The sequence below is a fragment of the Lampetra fluviatilis genome, chromosome 1 (genome assembly GCF_964198595.1).
Source record: "Lampetra fluviatilis chromosome 1, kcLamFluv1.1, whole genome shotgun sequence".
Classification (NCBI taxonomy): Eukaryota; Metazoa; Chordata; class Hyperoartia; order Petromyzontiformes; family Petromyzontidae; genus Lampetra; species Lampetra fluviatilis.
The window spans coordinates 31,579,883-31,600,596 of NC_136275.1; the positions used below are offsets into that span (position 1 = coordinate 31,579,883).

The window sequence follows — 20,714 nt, forward strand, 5'->3', positions numbered from 1 at the left end:
ACCTTTTACCCTTTAGCAGGTAAGGTAAAAGGTAAAAAGCAACGAGCCTACCGTTTACCCTTACCCCATAAAAATTACCCGATTACAGGGTAATTACTAGGGTACTACACATAAAAAAGGTTTATAACGGTAAATGCTAGGTAGAGCGCTTTATCCATATAGAATACTCTCGATGATTCCAATTTTACACACTTTCTTTTAACTCACTCTGTTATCGTTGTTGTATCCTCAAATCTTGTAACTCAATTTTAACCCACTTCCCAATGTGGTATCGACTGCACCCTTGGTATACTTATGGCTTACTGATGACAATACTATATTCTATCATAAAATATATATATATTTTAAAAATTCTTTTTATATGGAATGTTTCGGCTTGGGTCTAATTGTCGACGCTCAACTGACATTGGCTGTAAGTCACCACGGTCCCTGACGTTATGGCAAGCTTCGAGGCCACTTCCTGGAGTCGTGGAGTTCTGCCATTAGTAGTACGTTTCATAAAAGCGTGTTAAAAAAAAAGTTTTTTTAAAAATTACTTATTAAATGGAAGCCACGGACTGCGCCACGGAGCTTTTAGCGGTTAACAAGGCACCGTATTTACCGGGTAATACTTTGCGCTACCTTTACCCTAGCGGGTAATTCTTCCGAGCTACCTTTACCCTACCCTTTACCTTACCCCTTGGCATGTCGACACCTTTACCCTTTAGCTTTACCCTTTTACCCGGTAAAAAGGGTAAATTACCTTACCTTGCCGAGGCCTACTCATAATATCATCTCCCTGCACTTCCATTGGCCGTTGTGGCTTCATCGCAGTCCCGAGAGCGGTGTGTTTTGTTGCTGTTGAATAATAATCACCACAAGGCGGTGCTGTGGAACCACAGGATCCACGGAAGCTTTTGTGGTTTTCAACCCGGTGTAGGATGCCCGTTTTGTCTCAGTGAATTGGGTGCAATGTACGAAAGATGTCCATCAATTGTAAACGTCAGTGTCTTTCTTTCGATTATTTTTCATGCCGATTCGTTGTGTTATTCACACCGAAACAAATGGGCGGTTCAACATTTTGTTTGTTTAGCTCGGTGATGAAGAGGGAAAAACGAGTTACTCCCAAAACAACTATCGGTGACCAGGCGCACGTGTAGAATGCAGGTCGACACGGAAGTTTGCTCTTGGTCCGCGCGCTGATCCTACAACAGAGGCCTCGCACATTTGTATGTTTGTGAACTGTTACAAATCATTTTGAAATGTAGAATTTGAGGTTGCGGTTGAGTGGTTAACCTTTGTGCCATTGCAGTATTTTACGTAAGAATGTTACATTTTCCTTTTTTTTACGCTGTCCTGGAAAAGTTTGTGGTGAGTCCTGACCAATGCAACATCATTCTGCCTTTTGCATTATTACATTTTTTTGCGACTTTATTACGTATGATTCATCACTTGCGGGAATTAACGATGATTTTATTTTGAATATTTACATTGCACTATCTTATGAATAAATACAAAATGTATGCATTCATTCTGATCTTTTAGTGTACATCAATATTTTGATATACAACATAAATATATCGAGTGCTTAATAGGATATTTTCCTTTTGATATGCCATCCCTAATTAGCTCTCCATCTGTTCCTCCATCCATCCGTAAGTGCAGTCGATGGATGGGGGTGAGTCGGGGTGTCGATCCTAAAACTCACATCGATGATACAATTTATGAACTAAACTCTCGAATGGGAGCTGTGTTGCCATACGGGACTGACACTATTCTGAAACGACCACATTCAGCAATAGCTTATTGTGCAAAAACACTATTTGGACATAAACGGAAGGAAACACGCCTATCTGCAAATCTGAAAATGGGAGTTTCCCCAACAGCTACTCTCGGTTTACGTACTGATAGTGAAATGCTTCCTCGGACGAAGGCGTGTTTCGAAATGTTATTGAGTCCACGCTGACGCATAAAGTTTTCATTGTAGGCACCAAACTTGCCAGAAAATGACGACGCTTGATGCGGTTTTAAGTTATATTTTATTTTTCCTTTTAAAAACTCCAAACCTCTTAATCTCTATATGTACACGCACGTAGCAATCCAAACCTTTAATTGAGTTTGAGTTAATATTGGTACAAAAAAACCCAACAAATAAATACCATTTTAAAATAAATCATGCTTTCTCTAAGACTTTAGAACTGTGATTCATTTCCAGATTTAGGCTGCAAAATCGATGTTACACTACAAGTATTGCATTGAAGTTTTTTTTTCTATCTTGTTAACAAAATCTCTACCCCGGTTCAAACCAAAACACACGCAACTCAACAATTTCTCGCTAATAAATACGTAACATCTGGAGGTGCGCGCTCCATCTGGAGGTGGATGATCTGATTAAAGCCACCAGCGATCATAGGCGCAAGCATTGCAAAGACTGATTTCATTTTTTTGAAAAAATCCAGTCGGTATTTTCAGTCGACAGACTTCTCACCAACTTGGTCAAAAACACTTTTCCCTCATTTTCCCCAAACTCCAAAACAACCACCACAAGCAACGACAAACAAACTCCATGATTTTTTTTAACGAACCGGTTGGTCATTTACATGCAGGTTTGGCTGCAGTGTTTTATTTTATTGTTGTAAACTGACAGCCTTGCACACACAAAGACCCTCGCAAATCCTTCAACAGACTGTCGGGGCAAGTGCTGTTAGCGAGCACACGAGGGGGTGGGTGGCCAACAGCACGTCCGGCCGCCTTTGTCTCCCCAGCGTTGATGTTTACAGACTGCACTCGCTGCTCATTCAAGGCTGAGTCGACCTAGGGGAGGCACGCAACTCGTTCAGATATTCGTCACCGATGTTGGTCGTGAGTGGGAATCGAACTCGGGTCGCCGGGCTCGTAGTGCAGTGCGCTAACTGCTGCGCCACCGCTCACACGCACGTGCACACACAAATAGCATGCTCTCTTGCTGCCGATAAACTTTAAAGTTGCTCAAGGTGTATGTTGGAATCCTCACATCAATGTAATTATCAGAATACGTAAGTGCTCTGTTCTTTATGGGTTAAAAAAACAAGTGTACATGAAGATAAACTGCGCGTGTGAGCGCTGTAAACAACTTAACAGATATGTACATACTGTATTGGGAGAGTTGATACAGCGAATTAATTAACAAAAAACTTGGATATAACAGTTGGGGGAATAGAAAACTGAAGTTTCCCTTCACACTTGAAATACGAACGGACCCTCGTCTGAACTGAGATCGACAGAACAAAAACATCTGAACTAATCATTTGCATTTCCTTCAGAATCGGATTTCACTGCCACAGCTTCCGTGAATCTTTCATGCTTGAATTTTTTTCAGTAAAAAAATTCTAATTTGCGAGCAGTGCCACAGTCGCTGCATTTGATCAGTTTGACACAACACCATCAACAAACATTATCGTAGACACAATTTTGATTAATCATTGTGAACCATAAAACCCCATAATAACATGATTTTTAGAAACCCAACAATCGTTGTGTTGTTGCATATCTTATTGTAAAAAAAACATATCCAACCAAAACTACGAATGCAAGTTTACATTTGATTAAAACACAAACGTCAAAAATGATAACGGTTCATTGTAGCCCGCTTGCGAGTCGACAAATCAAGTGGGCGATGTAAATCAATGGGCCACGCCCGTGGACACGATGACGTCGTCAACGGAAGTCAGAGTTGGAAATAAGTGCGTCCCCTCGGGCACGTGAGCACGGCAGACACGCAAGCAACACTCACCCACCCACTCAACCGCCCACCCACGCACTCACTCACTCGGTCACCCAACCACCCACCCACGCACCCACTCACCCACCCACGCACCCACTCACTCACCCACCCACCCACCCACGCACCCAGTCACCCACCCACTCACCCACGCACCCACTCATCCACCCACCCACTCATCCACGAACCCACTCATCCACGCACCCATTCATCCACCCACCCACTCACCTACGCACCCACTCACCTACGCACCCACTCACGCACTCACCCACCCACACACCCACGCACTCACCCACCCACGCACTCATCCACCCACACACGCGCCCACCCACCGCACGGCCTGTCTGTCACCTTTTCCATGGGATCAACACAGGTCTCATGGTCGATCCCGCGATTTCACATCTCACTGGGATTCCATCTCTCGATGCGCTCTCCCTGGTTGGCGTTAGTGGAACGTTCACGGTCGTTCCCACCGCTGGAGCCGCAAGCTCCCGCTGTGCTTCACAGCCGTCGCTGCTCGCGAACGCTGCGCTCTCCCGTGTTACTTCGGGTTGCCACCTGCCAGTGATTTTCCCAGAATCGCTCTCATTTTGAGGAGGTTACTGTCCTGGGAAATGTGTAAGTCTCCCTGGGACATTAAAAGTCCTCGCAATTTTGACGGTTTTATAATAATAATGAGCCACTGGAGACAATGCCGTTCTCCCCTGCCCCGGTGTTGAGAGATTTTGTGATATTGTTCATGTTTCCATGATACGTTCCTGAGAGATGACAACCCTGAAGCCACTGCACGCGCTGGGTCTGACCGTGTGTGGATGTGTTCGCAGAGATTTGCCAGACAGATGTTGGTTGCTTGGTAACATGAGGAACCATGAACCCGTGCGTTATAGCAGACATACAAATAACAGCATTTGTTTAAATACAATTTTGAGGCACTAGGATTCCAATTATAAACAATTTTACTACCTCGATTTTTTTTGCAAATCTAAATTTATCGTTGTGTAGGTGAGCGAGACGCCATGGGCGGGGAAGGAAATCTCTAATTTAAGACACGACATTGCAGCAAATAGCCGAGACTATATTTTCCATGGAACAAAAAAGTGGCTGAAAAACTACAAAACTAGTCCCGGAGTGTTTAACGCCAGCGTTGGGTGACGCTCGGGTTATTAACAGAGATTCTCCTCCGACTTGGGTGAACACGGTCACCAAGGGTGACATGTTTGCCTCGGCATTCGAGACCAATCAGAACTTATAACCCCCCCCCCAACAGCTGACTGGATGCCCCACACTGAGCAATGCTCCATTCAATGCTTGCAGAGCCATCCACTACACTGGAGGAGTGGATAAAACTGGCCACCTGCACCCAACATCTTTAAATACACCCCGAGTATGAACCTAGGCTACGTATGTTTAATGTTACCATTGCTAAAATGCACTCAGTATTAATCTGTTTATTTTATTGATGCCATTGATTGAAATAAATGCTCGATTGATTAGAAAAAAATCCCATGGTAACCCATCACCAAATAGAGAAAACAATAATCCTCTGTCTAATTATAGTTATGGATTCACCCTAAGCCGGATCTTTCACGAGACGTGAAAATTGACGGTGGCGCCGATTCAACGCGAACACTCCACAAAAGGTTTAATTACTTTGAGTGCATTAGCAGTGGCCAACTGTTGTGGCTCATCACTAACCTGCTGCACTGACACGAGAGAAGAAAAAAATGAATCGATGTTAGTTTAAATGAGTGGAAAACCGGGCAAGACGGGCAACCTGATGTTACGTCATTATACTTTCCCCATTCTCACTACTGCATCAGCCGGGAACTCCAAAGTACCCCCCCAACCCCCCCGTGAAGGGTTGCGTCGAGTAACCAAACCACTGTGACCCCCACCGTGGTGTTTGTTACGATTTGATTGGCTACGTGGGTCGCGCTCGACAGGCCGAGCGGCGCGTTTCAGACGCCGTCGACGTTTCGCGTCCGGATTTTCGCTCGCGGCTCCGTGCCGCTCCATGCGGTCAACTCCCCTCGCGCCGTCCCCAACACGCCAACGGCACAACAACAACAACAGCAGCAGCAGCAGCAACACCAAAGCCTGCACCTCAATTCACCCACAACCCGAATGCTGCAAGGTGCAGCCAGTCACAAGCCACGGGGCGCCGCACGTAGTCCACCATTGTAAGCTTCCTTCCATCCATCAATTGAGGAACACTTGTGTGCCTCGTGCTTTTGTCAACAGCCGAGTCCACGCCAGTTCCTCCCATCCAATGTTGTTGGGTGGCTCGGGGTTGGGGGGGATGGGTGACAAAAACAGAAACGGATCCTCCTTTGCCAATCCGACCCCTTCTCCGGAGACTCTGCCCCTTGCCCGCCGCGCTCTCAAGGCACTCACGCCCTGCGTGCTCGCGACTCGTGCTTGAGGATCGCCTGCCCGCTCAAGCCGAGCGAGGGGCTCGGGTTTCCGCTGCCGGCGGTGGCGGCGGCTCCGGCGACGGCTCCTTGCCCGCCCGGCGCTGCCCCGAGCGCCGCCGGCGGGGAGGGTCGCCCGACCCGCTTGGCATTGCCCGGCAGGGACAGCAGGTGGCTGCCGGTGCCCGCCATGGTGCTTGTGGCTGGCGGGTCGGCCGTCGTCTGCTGTCCCCCCATGCCACCGCCACCACCACCTGCGGTGCACAAAGGCAGAGAAATGGGGAGATCGTGAGCACGAGTTGATCAGCGGTGTCGAACAAAGGGCACGGATGCAGTCATGCAATTCCTTGGCAGAGTGGGCCTCCACTACAGATCGGAGTTACCCATGTTTTGTTTCAGGATTTTTATTTACATTCCGTTGAATGTCCTGTATCGTCTCTTGTGGCGGCACAGGTCACGTGAACAAATTATAACAATCGAATAGTCGATTCTCACATTATTTCATGTATGTTTGAGGATTGCAATAATGTATTTTAGTCTGAATCGCTGCATGGTTAATGCCGATTAGATACGCCTGGGGTAGTGAGTGGGTCCTTGCAGTTGCGTGGCGTATGCCGTTTCCACAAAATTCCATGTCTGTAAAATTGTACTTAATCAGAGGACAACCTAAACGCAAATTTACAAACAGTAGACTCACAATTACTATTTATTGTTCATGAAAACAACCAGAAAATATTACTGGGAGGAAGCTCCTGGTTACACCAGCCCACAGGGGATTATTGTGTCCGTCCATCCGTCGTGCAGGGAGGGGCTGGGTGGGGAGGGGAGGGGCTGGGTGGGGAGGGTGGGGCTGGGTGGGGGTGGGAGGGGTGGGGCTGGGTGGGGAGGGGCTAGTCACCCCGTGGTGCCCTTATAAAACTCAACGTTTCACCTACTCACGCCGGCTTGTGCCCGCCCTCACAGTTGGGCATATTTGCGGAATACACCACGCGGCCGTTGACCCTGGCCATTGACCGAGCAACTCAACGTTCCTACCAGCTCCCTCCGCAGGAATGTGTTAAACATTTCTGCTGCATTGGCAGTGGTGCAGAAGTATACTAATCAAAAACAACACGCTCGTCACAAACACTGTGGCCTTAAAATAAAAAATAAAAATTGTTTTGAATAATGGCCCTCTTCAAAGCACCATATTGTTGACGCATGTGTTGAGTTTAGATACAATCACAACATCTGTCTTGTAGTTTATAATATTTCTAAGAATTCTGTAAAAATTATACAATAGTTCGTGTTTTATATGTTTGCTGTTTATACACATTGCATTCGGTAAGTTATATAATGCTTGGCCCAAACATGTTACATTTTATTTCGCAAGATAACAAAAGAACGAAATCTCCAAACCACATATCTCGAGGCTTTACATATACAGCGCCAGCATTCACATCCATGAGCCATGTTTATTATTCGACTCGGTAACAAGGGAGACTCAATCACGGCTACAGGGGGCACATCATGTGGCTGTGCCAAGTCGCTGTTTGTGTTCATGCGCATGGTACCGTGGCATGAGTAAAATAGTGTCGGTTTACACGCGGTTAATTGGACATGTACCGATGCGTTGGTTAATCAATTCATATCAATTGTTAATTTTAAAATTCACAAATCTCATTATGTGCCTGTGATTATCGATGTTGATAGCAGCCCTGACAAATGAGGGTTGGTGATGGCAGGGAGAAGTCCTTCATCCACCAGAGGATAGACAATGGAAGATGCACACTGTAAGTATTATCTATGCGTGCAATATCCACATGGGTGTGTGCAGTTGCACTCCACATAACACACAAGGTGTCCACACACGGTGCGTATACTGATAGTGATTTAATTAAATAAACATATCTCCATTCCTCTCTCCACATGAAAATATATATATTTGTTTATCCATGACACAAATAGTATTCCATCAGCATTTGTTTACTCAGCATTACTTTGGACCAGTTCCGACCTTCTGGGTCTCATCATCAGGCAGGCTTGTTGAACAAACACTGCTGGGTTGCCAGATGTTATTGATGATTAATTGCAGGCACATCAATAGTGTATAGTGTGTACACATCATGCATACACACCGTGTGTCACTATGGAACCACTGCACCGCTGCTTGCCATTAAATATGCACGGATGCGACAACACATAGACACATAAAGCGTGCGTGTATAAACATAGAGACACACGCACAGATATGGGTTTAAATTAAGAAAATTATCTGGTAATACGGTGTTGTATGTATGTTGAACTTCTTTTGCACTGTACATAGCCGCCCGCGATAATTAATCGGAGGTGCGGCAGTGGTATACAAGCACAAATAACAGAAACACATTCATGAATAACACAATGGCCTTAAAAATACAAAGTGTATAATATGGAACGTTTTGTGCAATGGCTCTTCTTCACAGCACGTCACGAGGCCAGAAAGGTGGAGTAAAATTAGTCAGCTATGAAAAATAAGAAAAGGTTTGAACCTTTCTGGCAATAAAACAGATGTTAAAATGTTCAAACACCAAATACATACATTTTGCAAGGAATAAAGTCTGCATTAACCACCCGTACTTGTGGTGAACATTCAAACAGACATGCCCTGATAATATAGGCATTGTCTTTGAGACAGAATGGACTACACCTAAGACAGCCTTCTTTATGGCCTAGTCTCACCACCGTTGTCAGATCGGAGAATGCCAGAAGGCCAACAGCAAATACAACGCACGATCAGAGCATTTATAGCTCGGGGTGAGCAGATAAAAACGGTCCCATGATAAAATGAGTCAGTTATTCACCTAAAAATTAGAATCGGCTACTTTTGTACGTAGTCAATTACTCAGGTCCCTTTGAAAATGGCTCCCACACCCTTCATCCTGCCTCCCGAAGGCAGGAAACCCCCCAACAAGCCACGCCCAGCCGATAATGCTGATGATGATGACACAAAGCCCTGCCCATCACCTCCCATCAGGGCCACATGTGGGAGCAAAGGGCGAGACTTTATTTCCAACGATCTTCTGTCATCTAATTAAATTGTATAATTTCAGTTTAACACGTAGGCTTTTGCGACCAATATCATCCATAATAGAGGTTTTTTGGGTTAGATCGCGTAAATATATAAATGTGTCGTTAAAACCCGCCACCATCCAACACAGCCAACTAGTAAGGGTTGTCACGTAAACAGAACGTGCCAATTCGTCACTCGTACAACACACCGGTGTCTTTGAGAGCCAAGCCACAATATTTATAATCTGAGTACGACGTTTCGCCAGTAATTACAACTAGATTCATCAGGCGACAGCCAGATTTGTGGAGAAGTCTAACTGTTTTGTTCCTTATATGGAGGCGTAGATGTGGTGACCACACTTCTGCGCTCTTGCACAATGTGGGAGGGGGGGGGGGATTACTGAGTCAACGTACATTATGCATGTGCATTATGCGAGCCCTTTGATCTTGTCCTTCTTGTCTATTGTGTGTATTAAAATAGCCGTACCAACGGTAATCCCTCTTGAAGTATGGTGCCCTTTGTAGGCATGCATTTAAATAATGTATTATTTGAAAATTCGCTTCCACGCAGCACTAAGGCGGTAGCTATCTGAACGGTTAAAATGATTTTAATTATTTCAATTTCGATAGATTCTCTAATGATTCTTGGCCAGTAGTAGCTAGTTTTGCACAGAACTTAAACATTATCAAAATCAATTGAGTGTCCTTGTTGGCACACATGTTCTGCTACTACTATCAGTTGTATTTGGGAGTATTTCATATTTCTCTGATGTTATTTTAGTCTCGTGCTGATCATTCGTCCTGTTTGCCCAACATAACATTTACCACACGTGCAGTTAATCCTGTACAAACCTTCTGTTGATAGCTTCGGTAATACATCTTTTGTACCAGATATTAATTTCTGTATTTTATGTACCGTGCCAAATCTGACTTGGATGTTTTGTTTTACCAACATCTGGCTAGTTTATCAGTTACTCCCGCAATGTACGGTATTTTGATCGTTTTAATTACTTGGGCAGTTTCAATGCTCGTGTTATTTGATTTGGTTTTGGCATTCAATGCCGTGTTGATTTGTGCATCATTGTAACCATTCATTTGCAGCTCTTCTTTAACATGTTGAATTTCACTTCTCGGACTGTCACCATCTGACAATTTCTTAGCTCGATGAATGAGCGTCTTGATAAGAGCAGATTTTTGTGTGGGGTGATGGTGTTACTCTGCATTCAGATAGGCGTCAGTATGCGTTTTCTTTCAGCAAACCTTGTGTGTTATTTTTTCCATTTCGACCCCGTCTGGGCAGAATATCCATAAATGGTAGAGTTCTGTCAGCTTCCACTTCCATGGTAAACTGGATGGATGGGTTTTGCGAGTTGAGATGATTTAGAAATGTGTTCAGTGTATATTTGCCGTGTGACCAGACCACCAATGTGTCATCCACATATCTAAACCAAGCGGATGGTTTTAGTGTGCTTGAGAACCTATTACTTTTGTTTCAAAATCTTCCATGTACAAATTTGCTATCACATGAGACAAAGGAGAGCCCATTGCTGCTCCTTCCTTTTGTTTATAGAAGTCACCTTGCCACGAGAAGTAGGTGTTCTTTAGACGGTGTTCAGCTCGTCTTGGGTTGTCTTTAGCTAAACCTTCGTTCGTTACCAGAGAGTCGAGTAATTTAATTGACTCGTTGACCAGAACCCTCGTGGAACAGAGAAGTCACATCAAAACTTACGAGAATATCGTTAAAGTTAAGGTTAATATCTTTCATTATATTTACGAGATGTTCAGAGTTTTTGATGAATGAAGAGGTCCTACCGATGTAGGGCTGTATTTGTTTCATTACGTATTGTGCTAATTTGTACGTGGCAGAGCCTATTGTACTAACTATGGGTATTAATGGGACATCAGGTTTGTGAATTTTTGGTAGCCCATAAAGTCTTGGTGGTTTTGTTTGCCTTGGTTTGATCAAGTATTGCTCTTCCTTGGGAATGGATGACTTGGCAATGACTGTCGTTGTTTTACGCTCCAAGGTGCTGGTTGGGTCTCGTTAATTTTAAGGTAAATATTTGATTTCATTATCGTAGTCCTCACGGGGCATCACAACAGTTGATCGGCCCTTGTCAGCAGCAAGAATTTGTATATCTTTATTTGCTCTCAATTCTCTTAAGGCTTTTGCTTCACTGACGTTAATATGTGTTGTGTGCTGTACCGGTGTGCTGTACTAGTGACGAATTGGCACGTTCTGTTTATGCGACAACCCTGACTAGTTGGCTGTGTTGGGAGGTGGCGGGTTTTCAACGACACATTTATATATTTATGCAATATAACCAAATAAAACTCTATTTTGTATCATTTCATCCGTAAAATCGGTCCAGCAATCGACAAATTGTAAAATCAGAGAGCCCAGCTCTTGTTTAAATGCACGTACATGTGGTGGAGGGATTTAAAGGCGCGTGTAGGATTGCTGCGATGTGGTGATACGATGATATATAGTGAACGGTATAAGAGCCACAATATTGGTATCGTCTGTTTTGCTAAATATCGTGAATTTTGTTGCTGTGTATTTCTGCGTTTTGACATTAACATTTCTGACCAAATATTTAGAATGATTCAATAATGTAATTTCACAGAAAAGTAAAAGTAACTGCTATTACCTATTAAATTCGTGCTTTGTAAATAGTTTTCTGGATAATTTGACTGCACGATAATTACGTGATATCATCCCTTTCATAGTTATATTAAATGTTTCGTTATTTCCTGTTAAACTGGCAGCATGTGCCCTCTGATCATTATAGACTGTAAAGTTATAATCAGAAACACTGAAGGAAGGCCTGTGTTTGAGTTAACTGCACAAAAATAACAATACAAGCGTGAAATACAATTACGAAGTTATGGGATATCGGGATATAATGGTCGTCTTGTGAATATTGTGTCGTGCGGCGTGGTGACCTCGCGTCTTCTTCTGCAGCGCCAGCGCTCGGTGCCGCTCGCCGTTCGTCTGGAACACGGTGCTGGGAGGCGTCGTCAGCGGATCCAGGGAGTGCAGCTCTCCACCTGCATCGTCAACGTCGACGTCGTCGGCGTTGACAAATCATCAGTAACATCAACCATCGCGCAAGAATATCAAACGAGTTCTAAACCCACACATCACACAAATAATTGATATGGTGCTCATTTATCATCTAAAGTAATCCATTATCATTACTTTAACATCTCACCAATTGTCCAGAATAATCTTTGGCATTATTGAATGTAATTGACGGATCGGCACTTTCCTCTTTGTCATCCATCTGATAATGTCACGAACCCACGTTCGCTCCGTGAGGCCGTGCCCCTACTCGCCTGTGGGCTGATATCCGGGTTGGTGCTTTGCTCTGACGATGACAGCCGGTGCGATCCCTCCTCCACCACCGGCACCGCCACCAGCGCCGGCACCGCCAGGGGCTGGCGGGGGGTGCAGCATCACTGCGGCGCGGGCTCGGGGCTTGGGCTGCCCGGGGTTCTGGCCGGCACGACCCCCGGCCCCCGTGGGCCCGGCGGCGGCCGCTCCCGAGATCTTGTGGTCAGACAGCGTCTCCAGGACGCGCTGCTGCGTGGCCTTCGGCTTGGGCAGCTGTTGTGGAGGGAGAGGACGGAGTCTTTCAAGTCTGGACACGCTTCAAGGTCAGATGATTTTATTTGCTTCAGGTGTTTCCGCAATTTATTGTCGTTGTGCTATTATGTCGTGTCATGAGATGACAAATCTACGTGGAACTTCCGCGGACCATGCAAGCCTGTGTGGTAGAGAATGTCCGATGCAAGCGGACTTTAACTGAACTTCTGAGATCCATTCAAATGGTATTTTTATCCCCACACGCGGAGACAGCACACATTTTCACACGCCCTGCTAAGAGGGAAAGTCTTGTTACCAACTTGACAGTGAAACTGATATCCAGCCAAATTTAGTGGAAAATCAAATTTAAGGTTTTTTTTATTGGCGAAATTGATTTCCAGGCACTAGCCATCAGCTTGCTATACTCAGATTGTATGCAGGAACTCGCTGACAAAGGCAAATATCAGTCCCAATAACTACGCTCCATAGCGAATGAACGGCCACATTAATATATGTCTTCATGGACTCCACGCATTGCTGTGACTGTCGACTGCTGAAAATATTTTGGCAGATTGACTGGATGTGAGATATTATTCAGGAGGATAAACTGTACGTGGAGTCTCAGCCAGCCACCGATACATTATTGTAGAGCTTCTGAACCAGGTTGATTTCCCATTAACAGCAATGGAGAAACGGGAGGCCCAGATGGCTGCAGAGCAAGTTTGCACAGGGACTTTACAGTCCTGATGTTAATTAAAATACGCGGTGCAAACATTGGCACCAGCATTTGCTGGCCCCCACTCTGAAACCCACCGCGCCGTCTCACTGTAGCCTGGCGGCGAGCCACTGAGGCGTCACGTTTCGACCTTGGAATGATCTCAGTGTTCTCGGGGAGGGGGCTCGGCGACGTGGTCGGCCTCACGTTACTGCCGGGGACAACGGGCAGCGCGTGTAACCGGAGAGGGAGCGAACAGCGGCTCGCCCCCCCACCGGGCCGACGAAAAAGGCAAAAAGAAACGGACCGCCGGCTTGCGCGCCAACTCTCCGTCACCTCTGGGGGCGGTCAAGGCAGTGGACGCGATGGAATAAACCCCTGGCGGCTTCGTGTCTCACCCCAGGCGTGCACTGCGCGTGGCGATGGCCGTGCCTCGCCGCTTGCAGTGAGGGCTGCGTTGAGAGCTGGCAACGTTGTGCAGTTGGGCTAGTGTCAAGCTAAAGTGTTGCATGTATGTGCGTTGAACTTCTTTCCTACCGTACGTAGGCAACCGTGCCAATCGGAGGTGCGGGGGATGGACAAATGCAATCGAGTGCAATTGCCATCTCTTCCGCGCTCGCTCCGGCGTAAAGGTGCAAGCCCTGAAATTGCTTGTTTACGCTACTGCTGCCAGATGGCCCTCCACTAGACGGAGCTTTGCAGAGTCACTTAAGACTTCGATTGCCGTCCCTCCCACGCTGGCCCGACGTCGCGCAAGAGGTGGCAGTACCCACACTTCACCCCACGACATGCCACCACCCGCCAATCGACTAACTGTGGGCGTGCACATTTGCACTGCTGGGTATACAGAGGAGGGGGATTAAGAAAGCTGCCGCGTTTTTTTTCTGTAATCAATCCTCTTTCCTTGTTCCGGTTCGCGCCTTGTACCAGGCTGGTGTCGAATGTAAAAAAAAAAAGAAAACTGCCGTGCCAAGAAATTGAATCGAACCGGTGACCTCCGGGTTAGAAGTTCAACCATTACAGCACCACACTACAACAGCAACCCTGTTGTGTTAATGCGCACCGTATTCTTAAGCCACTCGGCCGTGTTCTGGCTTAACACGAGCGAGGCAAGTGACGTCACGACACACAGGGCCGTGGCCCCATTGACCTCCGTGATGTCATGAGTACCGAAGCAAAAAGAGCCGCTGCTCTTACAAATCAGTGCTGCCGGTCCCGAGACTCCAGCTCAATTAATAATGACGTGGGCACAGCTTTTCCGAAATCACGGAGTGCCACGGGCAAGAGAATTGGACAAGACTGGCCAGAGCCCGACCCAATGAATGCTGCGCTGTGCAATGCAGGATCCTTGTTCTAGCACAATGGGTTCCCAACCCTTTCTGGATCCGCCGCCACCGTCCACTGTCCAGAATTCTTTCACGGACCATTGTGCACCAAGAACATTTTTTTTTTATTAAAATGGCTATATCTTCGCATTTACAACAGTTCCACGGAAGCATTTCCCACTTGCCTTATGAGCCACCAGTGATTAGTCCATGGACCACAGGTTTGGAACCAGTGCTCCAGCAGTTTATCATTCACTGGCAGCGTTTCAGAACTTTACTGTGAGGCTAACTCCAGACGGCCCATTCACCGACCCCGCATATGAACACGCGAACACTGCCGATTAACTCCCCCATGGCGTGAATAAGAAAGACGACCTTCCCCGAGCCAGGAGTTAGTTTTTTTGTCTATTTCCGTGGGTTCGGCCACACCTCTCGCCAGCACTCACCGCTTGTCTGCCGACCTCGAAGGAGCGCGACCGCGTCTTGCGTCCGTGCGGCTGCTCTGCATGAGCCTGGCTCTGCTGCTGATGCTGCTGGTGCTGCTGATGCTGCTGATGCTGAGACATCGGCGGGGGAGCCTGAGCACCGTGCGGGGCGGCTCGCCGTGGCTGCCGTCGTGCCTGCAGCTCGGCCCGATCGCTCTGCAGGGAGTCGGCCCTCTCCCTTCCGGCCAGCGCGTTGGGCCCCGCGCCGCGAGCCGGCAGGGTCCCCCCACGCGCCGCCGCGGTGGAGCCGGGCCCGAGGCTCTCCTCGCTGCTCGCCTGGTTGACGCGGAAGGTGCCCGTGTGGCTGCCCAGGGCGGTGCCTGACTCGCAGGGACGGGCCATGCCAGGGAGAGGCCGAGAGTCGATTAAAGTCAAAGTGATTCTCTGCTCAAGTGGGCATTGAGGCGATGCTACTCATCTCCTGTTTACAGCCCGCACCTCCGATTAGCACGGTTGGCTACGTACGGCGCGAAAGAAGTTCAACATGCATACAGCCCTCAGCCAGTGGCGGAAAGTTCTCCTTCCTACGACAGGGGCGAGTCTATCCATAGGGCACCCACTGTGGACTTCTCCACACAGTGATAATGATGACCCCAGAGGGATGATGGATTGCATCAACCCTCCCGACCAGCACTTGTTTGGTTAATACGCCCACCGCGGTATTAATCAGGACCGCCGCTACATTCGAGAAGTGAACTACTGTAACATGATGCGGACGTGCAGTCTGTTTTAAACCCATCCACGGAACAAAACACCTGCAACACATGCATCATTCCTGTACAGACCACGAAGATAAACGATGGCCACAGCCACCGCCGCCACCGCCACCATTGCCGTACCTAGCGAGTGCTGAGAGTTCACATGGGAGGCCGTCATTCCTGACCCGAACCCCAACCCCGCTCCCTCCAGGGGCTCCATGGCTCTCGCCCGCGACCTCCGCCGCTCAGCGATGACGGAGATGCTCTTCGTCCCCGTGGCGATCTCCGCGGTTATGGCCGGTGCCACCCGGGTGTTGATGCCGGTGTTGCCATGCTGCTGCTGCTGGTGGTGGTGGCTGTTGACGCTGTTGAGGTTGACGACGTTGCTGTTGTTGTTGCCGCTGGCCTGCGTGCGTCCACGTGGCCTGGCGCGTCTCTGGTCCCCGTGTCCCAGTGCTGCCCCCCCTCGTGTGTCCTCGGGGGCCGGGTCACCTGACAGGCTGCTGTTGCAGCGGTCGCTCAGGCTGGCCAGGCTGCTCGTGTTCTGCTCCGGTTTCTGTGTGGCGGTTGAGGGGGGAAGGGGCGGGGGTGGATTACCGTGAGTGAGGTCGTCAACAGTGCCATCAGTTAACATCTTACGGTGGTGAGAAGTTAACTACCTCACCTGCTATACGGGAGGTTGTGGGTTTGATCCCGACCCTGACACTCGCTGTATATTTGTAGTTTGAGTGACACTCTACCTGTGGTCATGTGGATATTTCTCCTGGTTCCTCCAGCTTTTCCCTCCACGATAAGACACACGTACTTGGCGGCTGCTATACATGTCCACGTGATAAGCCACTTCGTCGAGCTATCATTTGTGGCCAGGTCATTTCAGAAAAATCAGTGGGCCTTACCTGGTAAAATAAAAAAAAACATAAAGCTGCAGCCCTGCAATTGCTTGGTCACACCACTGCTGGCGGAATGGCCAGGAGGTGGTGGCTCTGCACGCCTCTAATCCGTCCCTGCGGAGGCAGCGAGGGTTGGCGGATCACGCAAGTGGTTTTTTGCTTTTATTATTTTCAATTTATTATTTGTATTTTTTATAATTTTTTTAATTTTTTGTTTTTAATTTGTATTTGATTTGATGTTTTTTTTTTATATCTGCGTGACTTTACCCGAAAGAACCAAGAATGGTGAAACCCCCTTCCTGTGCGCATCGAGGAGGTGCCATACCCTGGTTCGCCAGTAGAAGGCATGACAGCAAATGTGGACTTCACCTGTTCCATCTGTATTGGATAGAGTGTTCCCCCACTCTCCAGGCACTCCAGTTTAATCCCACATGTAAACACTCGTTAAGTGACTTATGCTGGTAGGAACTTCCTGGTTACACCAGCCCACAGGGGATTATTGTGTCCGTCCGTCCGTCGTGCAGGGAGGGGCTGGGTGGGGAGGGTGGGGCTGGGTGGGGAGGGGAGGGTGGGGAGGGGCTGGGTGGGAGGGTGGGGAGAGGCTGGGTGGGAAGGGGAGGGTGGGGAGGGGCTGGGTGGGGAGGGTGGGGCTGGGTGGGGGGTGGGAGGGGTGGGGCTGGGTGGGGAGGGGCTGGTCACCCCGTGGTGCCCTTATAAAACTCAACGTTTAAACTACTCACGCCGGCTTGTGCCCGCCCTCACAGTTGGGCATATTTGCGGAATACACCACGCCGCCGTTGACCCTGGCCATTGACCGAGCAACCCAACGTTCCTACCAGCTCCCTCCGCAGGAATGTGTTAACACCGTAACGTATAGTGGACCACAGAGCTTGGGTAATTGTCAGCTGACCGATGTGGCTGCCTCTCTGCCTGGCTGTGGTTTCTCGTGTCTTTGATCATTCCCTGTCTCCGAGGAATGAGTGCATACTGTGTGCGCTACGAGCCGAAATTATTGTTATTATTAATCAGTAGCATCGCAAGTGATATCCACTGTTTGTATGCAATCATCTACGTATTTATTTATTATTCAGGATTCTTTGAGATTGATGGCCTAAAACATATCCCATGGGATAAAAAAAGATCCCATCAATACGTTTAATATTGGCTTTCACTCAGCATATCCAGGTCTGAATACCAAACTCTGCAGTTCAATCATCGCGTGATTGAAAATTCTGTTTGTGCAAGTTTTTTCTTCCTCTCTCTGTTATAATGAATGTGGGAAGAAACTGGAATGCCCTGAGAAAACCCACACTTAATGAAAGGAAAAAAAATCAAAAGCACAAATCCCATGCATAATCCCAGAGCTTATTCACGAACCCTCAACATCTCCAATGCTTGGCGCCATCTCAGCGGATGTATAGATTTTCATTCAACACACTCGCAGCCAGCAGTACAGCATCACAATGTCAGAAAAATGCATCTGGAGGGTTCGGTTGTACAACATTTTTTAAGCGAAAAGTTGCCTTGAAGTGTCAGTGCGAGCAGTAAACGTTGAAGGGAAATTACATCAGGTGTTGTGTTTGTTTGTTACGCAAGGGGCCACTTGCAGCCAATTTAACTGTCCTCTTCACAACACTCTGGGGACGCACCACTTTACACGCTCCGCAAAGATTGCTTGTCGGGTGGTAATTAAGATGGCTGCGCAATTAGGTCGGCAGAGCTGCAATACTTCGAGGCAGGTAAAGAAAATTACAGAGGATGGTAGCGTTCGCCGATATGGTGCCTGTGACGAACCGCGGTGCATGCCGCCCTCACCTGGTGCCCGGAGGAGACGGTGGTGACGCGGATTGGGGGCGGCGTGGCCACCGATGACTTGTAGATCTGCCGTGCTTTGGGGCTTTTCTTGAACACTTTGTTGCTGTCGCTTCGCCCGTTTAACGAACGCGTGCATGCACACGCGGACATAGACAAAGATCCCACCAAATCAACCTCATGGCGGGACCCCGGGGTCCCATAAGCTCCCGGCTCTCGCATAAACTGTGTCGACGAGCTCTACACGATGCGCTAATCAAAGTTTTGTTTCTTCTGCGCATTCGTCCTCGCCGCTGCGCTTGGACATGACATGACAACATAATGATCCGCGCCAGGTGGGTCGCGGTGTTTGTGTGCTCGGTGGGACGGAGTCGCCAAAAAGACATAAATTAATTACGATTTTGACTTCCGTTTATTTGAGACCCCAGAGTCACACAGCCTTGTATGTATATATGTGGAACTTCTTTCGCACCGTACGTAGCCAACCGTGCTAATCGGAGGTGCGGACTGCAGGGACGAGTGCCATTAGTGAGCACCGATGAAGGTCCGGCACGGCACACGAGGGGGTGGGTGGCCAGCATCACGTTGGGCCGCCTTTGCCTCCAAAGTGGCGATGCTTACACATCGCACCAGGTACTCATTTGAGGCTGAGTCGATCTAGCGGAGTGCCAGGAATGGTTCAGATAATCGTCACTGGTGTTGTTCATGATCGGGAATCAAACTCCCGTCACCGGGTTCGTAGCGCAGCGCGCTCACCACTACAACCCCCCGCCCCCCAACACGTACGGACAGAGACAAGACACGTGGATACAAGAAACAGACGCGCTCTCTTTGTTAGTCTGGTCGGGCTGTTGTTTGGGGTGGGCATGCTGGCGGATGGGGAGACGGTCGTCACAACACACCGCAAGATCCCCTTGAAGAAGAGGCATAAAATATTAAATTTAATGAAAACCCATCGGTTAAGCGAGAGTGTTTACCTGCTCAAATGAGCAACGGACAGTGCTCATCTCCATTGGTGGTCCTGAGCCATCGGTGGGAAGTCGACAGTCCTATGGCAAGGCTCTCTCTTTCTCTGCTTTTCATTGCACATTATCCTAGGGCCTCGAGTTAGCGACGTCAAATAAAGTAAAAGTGCAACTCCTCCTCCGCAGGGAGCGTTTAGCTGCTGCATTGTGTCCGTAAGAGCCTCCCAAGGTGGGGGGGGGGGTGAACCAATTATTCTGTGTTCCTTATCTCCCAGCAGCAGGGGAGACATGGGCAGTGTGCCATATTGTAACCAGGGCCTCCCGGGGGGGCGGGGGGGGGGCAGGGGAGGGATTTGGGGTTGGGGGCAAACGATTTAATTAGCCCCCGAGTCTCACACAAAGAGAGCCCCACAACGAGCCGGTTTATATTGTCGTTAATGAACAATGGGGGGGGGGGGGGTGGGTAGGGTGCCCACGTGGCCTCCTCCTGCCCCATGCCTTCAGAAACCTCGGGGCTCCTCCAATGCACCGATCAAGATCCATAATATTTATTAATACCGATGTTTGTCCAGATCCGTGCGAGCGAGCGAGCGGCACCTGTGAAGGTCCACGTGAGTGAGAGCGGCACCTGTCGTGGTCGGGGTGGATGGGCGGCAGCGCGTCGCGCGTCGCGTCTCTTCCCCCCCGCGCCAGGCGCCCCTTGCCGCGCCCCTTGCTGCGCCGCTTGGCGTCGAGCGGCGAGCCCTCGTCCTCGCGCTCCGACTCGGGCACCTCCAGGGCCATCAGCGACGCGGGGCCCAGCATGGGCAGGGAGCGCTCCTGCGGGACGGTGAGGAGGAGTGGTGAGGGTGGCGATGGGGGGGGGTGCAGGGGGTGAAGGAGAGAAAGTTAAGCCCCAACCTCGTTGTGGGTAAGAGTTCTACGGTACTAATTATATTGAATCTACGCCAACGGTGCACACGCCACTGTGCACGGTATTTAAAGAATCAGAATCTGAATTTATTCTGGAGAAATCCGATTAGCTCTTTTTTTTACAGATGTCCTGTCGTTTCACA

At 48.4% G+C, this 20,714-nt stretch overlaps 1 protein-coding gene across 1 annotated transcript in view; it reads right to left on the bottom strand.

The window, feature by feature from the left end:
• Positions 1-3,949: 3,949 nt before the first annotated feature.
• Positions 3,950-20,714, bottom strand: part of KIF19 (kinesin family member 19) — a 77,994-nt gene continuing 61,229 nt past the window's right edge. The window contains exons 15-21 of the mRNA XM_078860723.1: positions 20,288-20,478; positions 18,698-18,806; positions 16,134-16,548; positions 15,256-15,614; positions 12,520-12,790; positions 12,127-12,231; positions 3,950-6,404 (exon numbers count right to left, since the gene is read on the bottom strand). Of these exons, the coding sequence (XP_078716849.1) occupies positions 6,130-6,404; positions 12,127-12,231; positions 12,520-12,790; positions 15,256-15,614; positions 16,134-16,548; positions 18,698-18,806; positions 20,288-20,478 (1,725 nt within the window). The 3' untranslated portion in view covers positions 3,950-6,129. The remainder of the gene's footprint in view (positions 6,405-12,126; positions 12,232-12,519; positions 12,791-15,255; positions 15,615-16,133; positions 16,549-18,697; positions 18,807-20,287; positions 20,479-20,714) is intronic.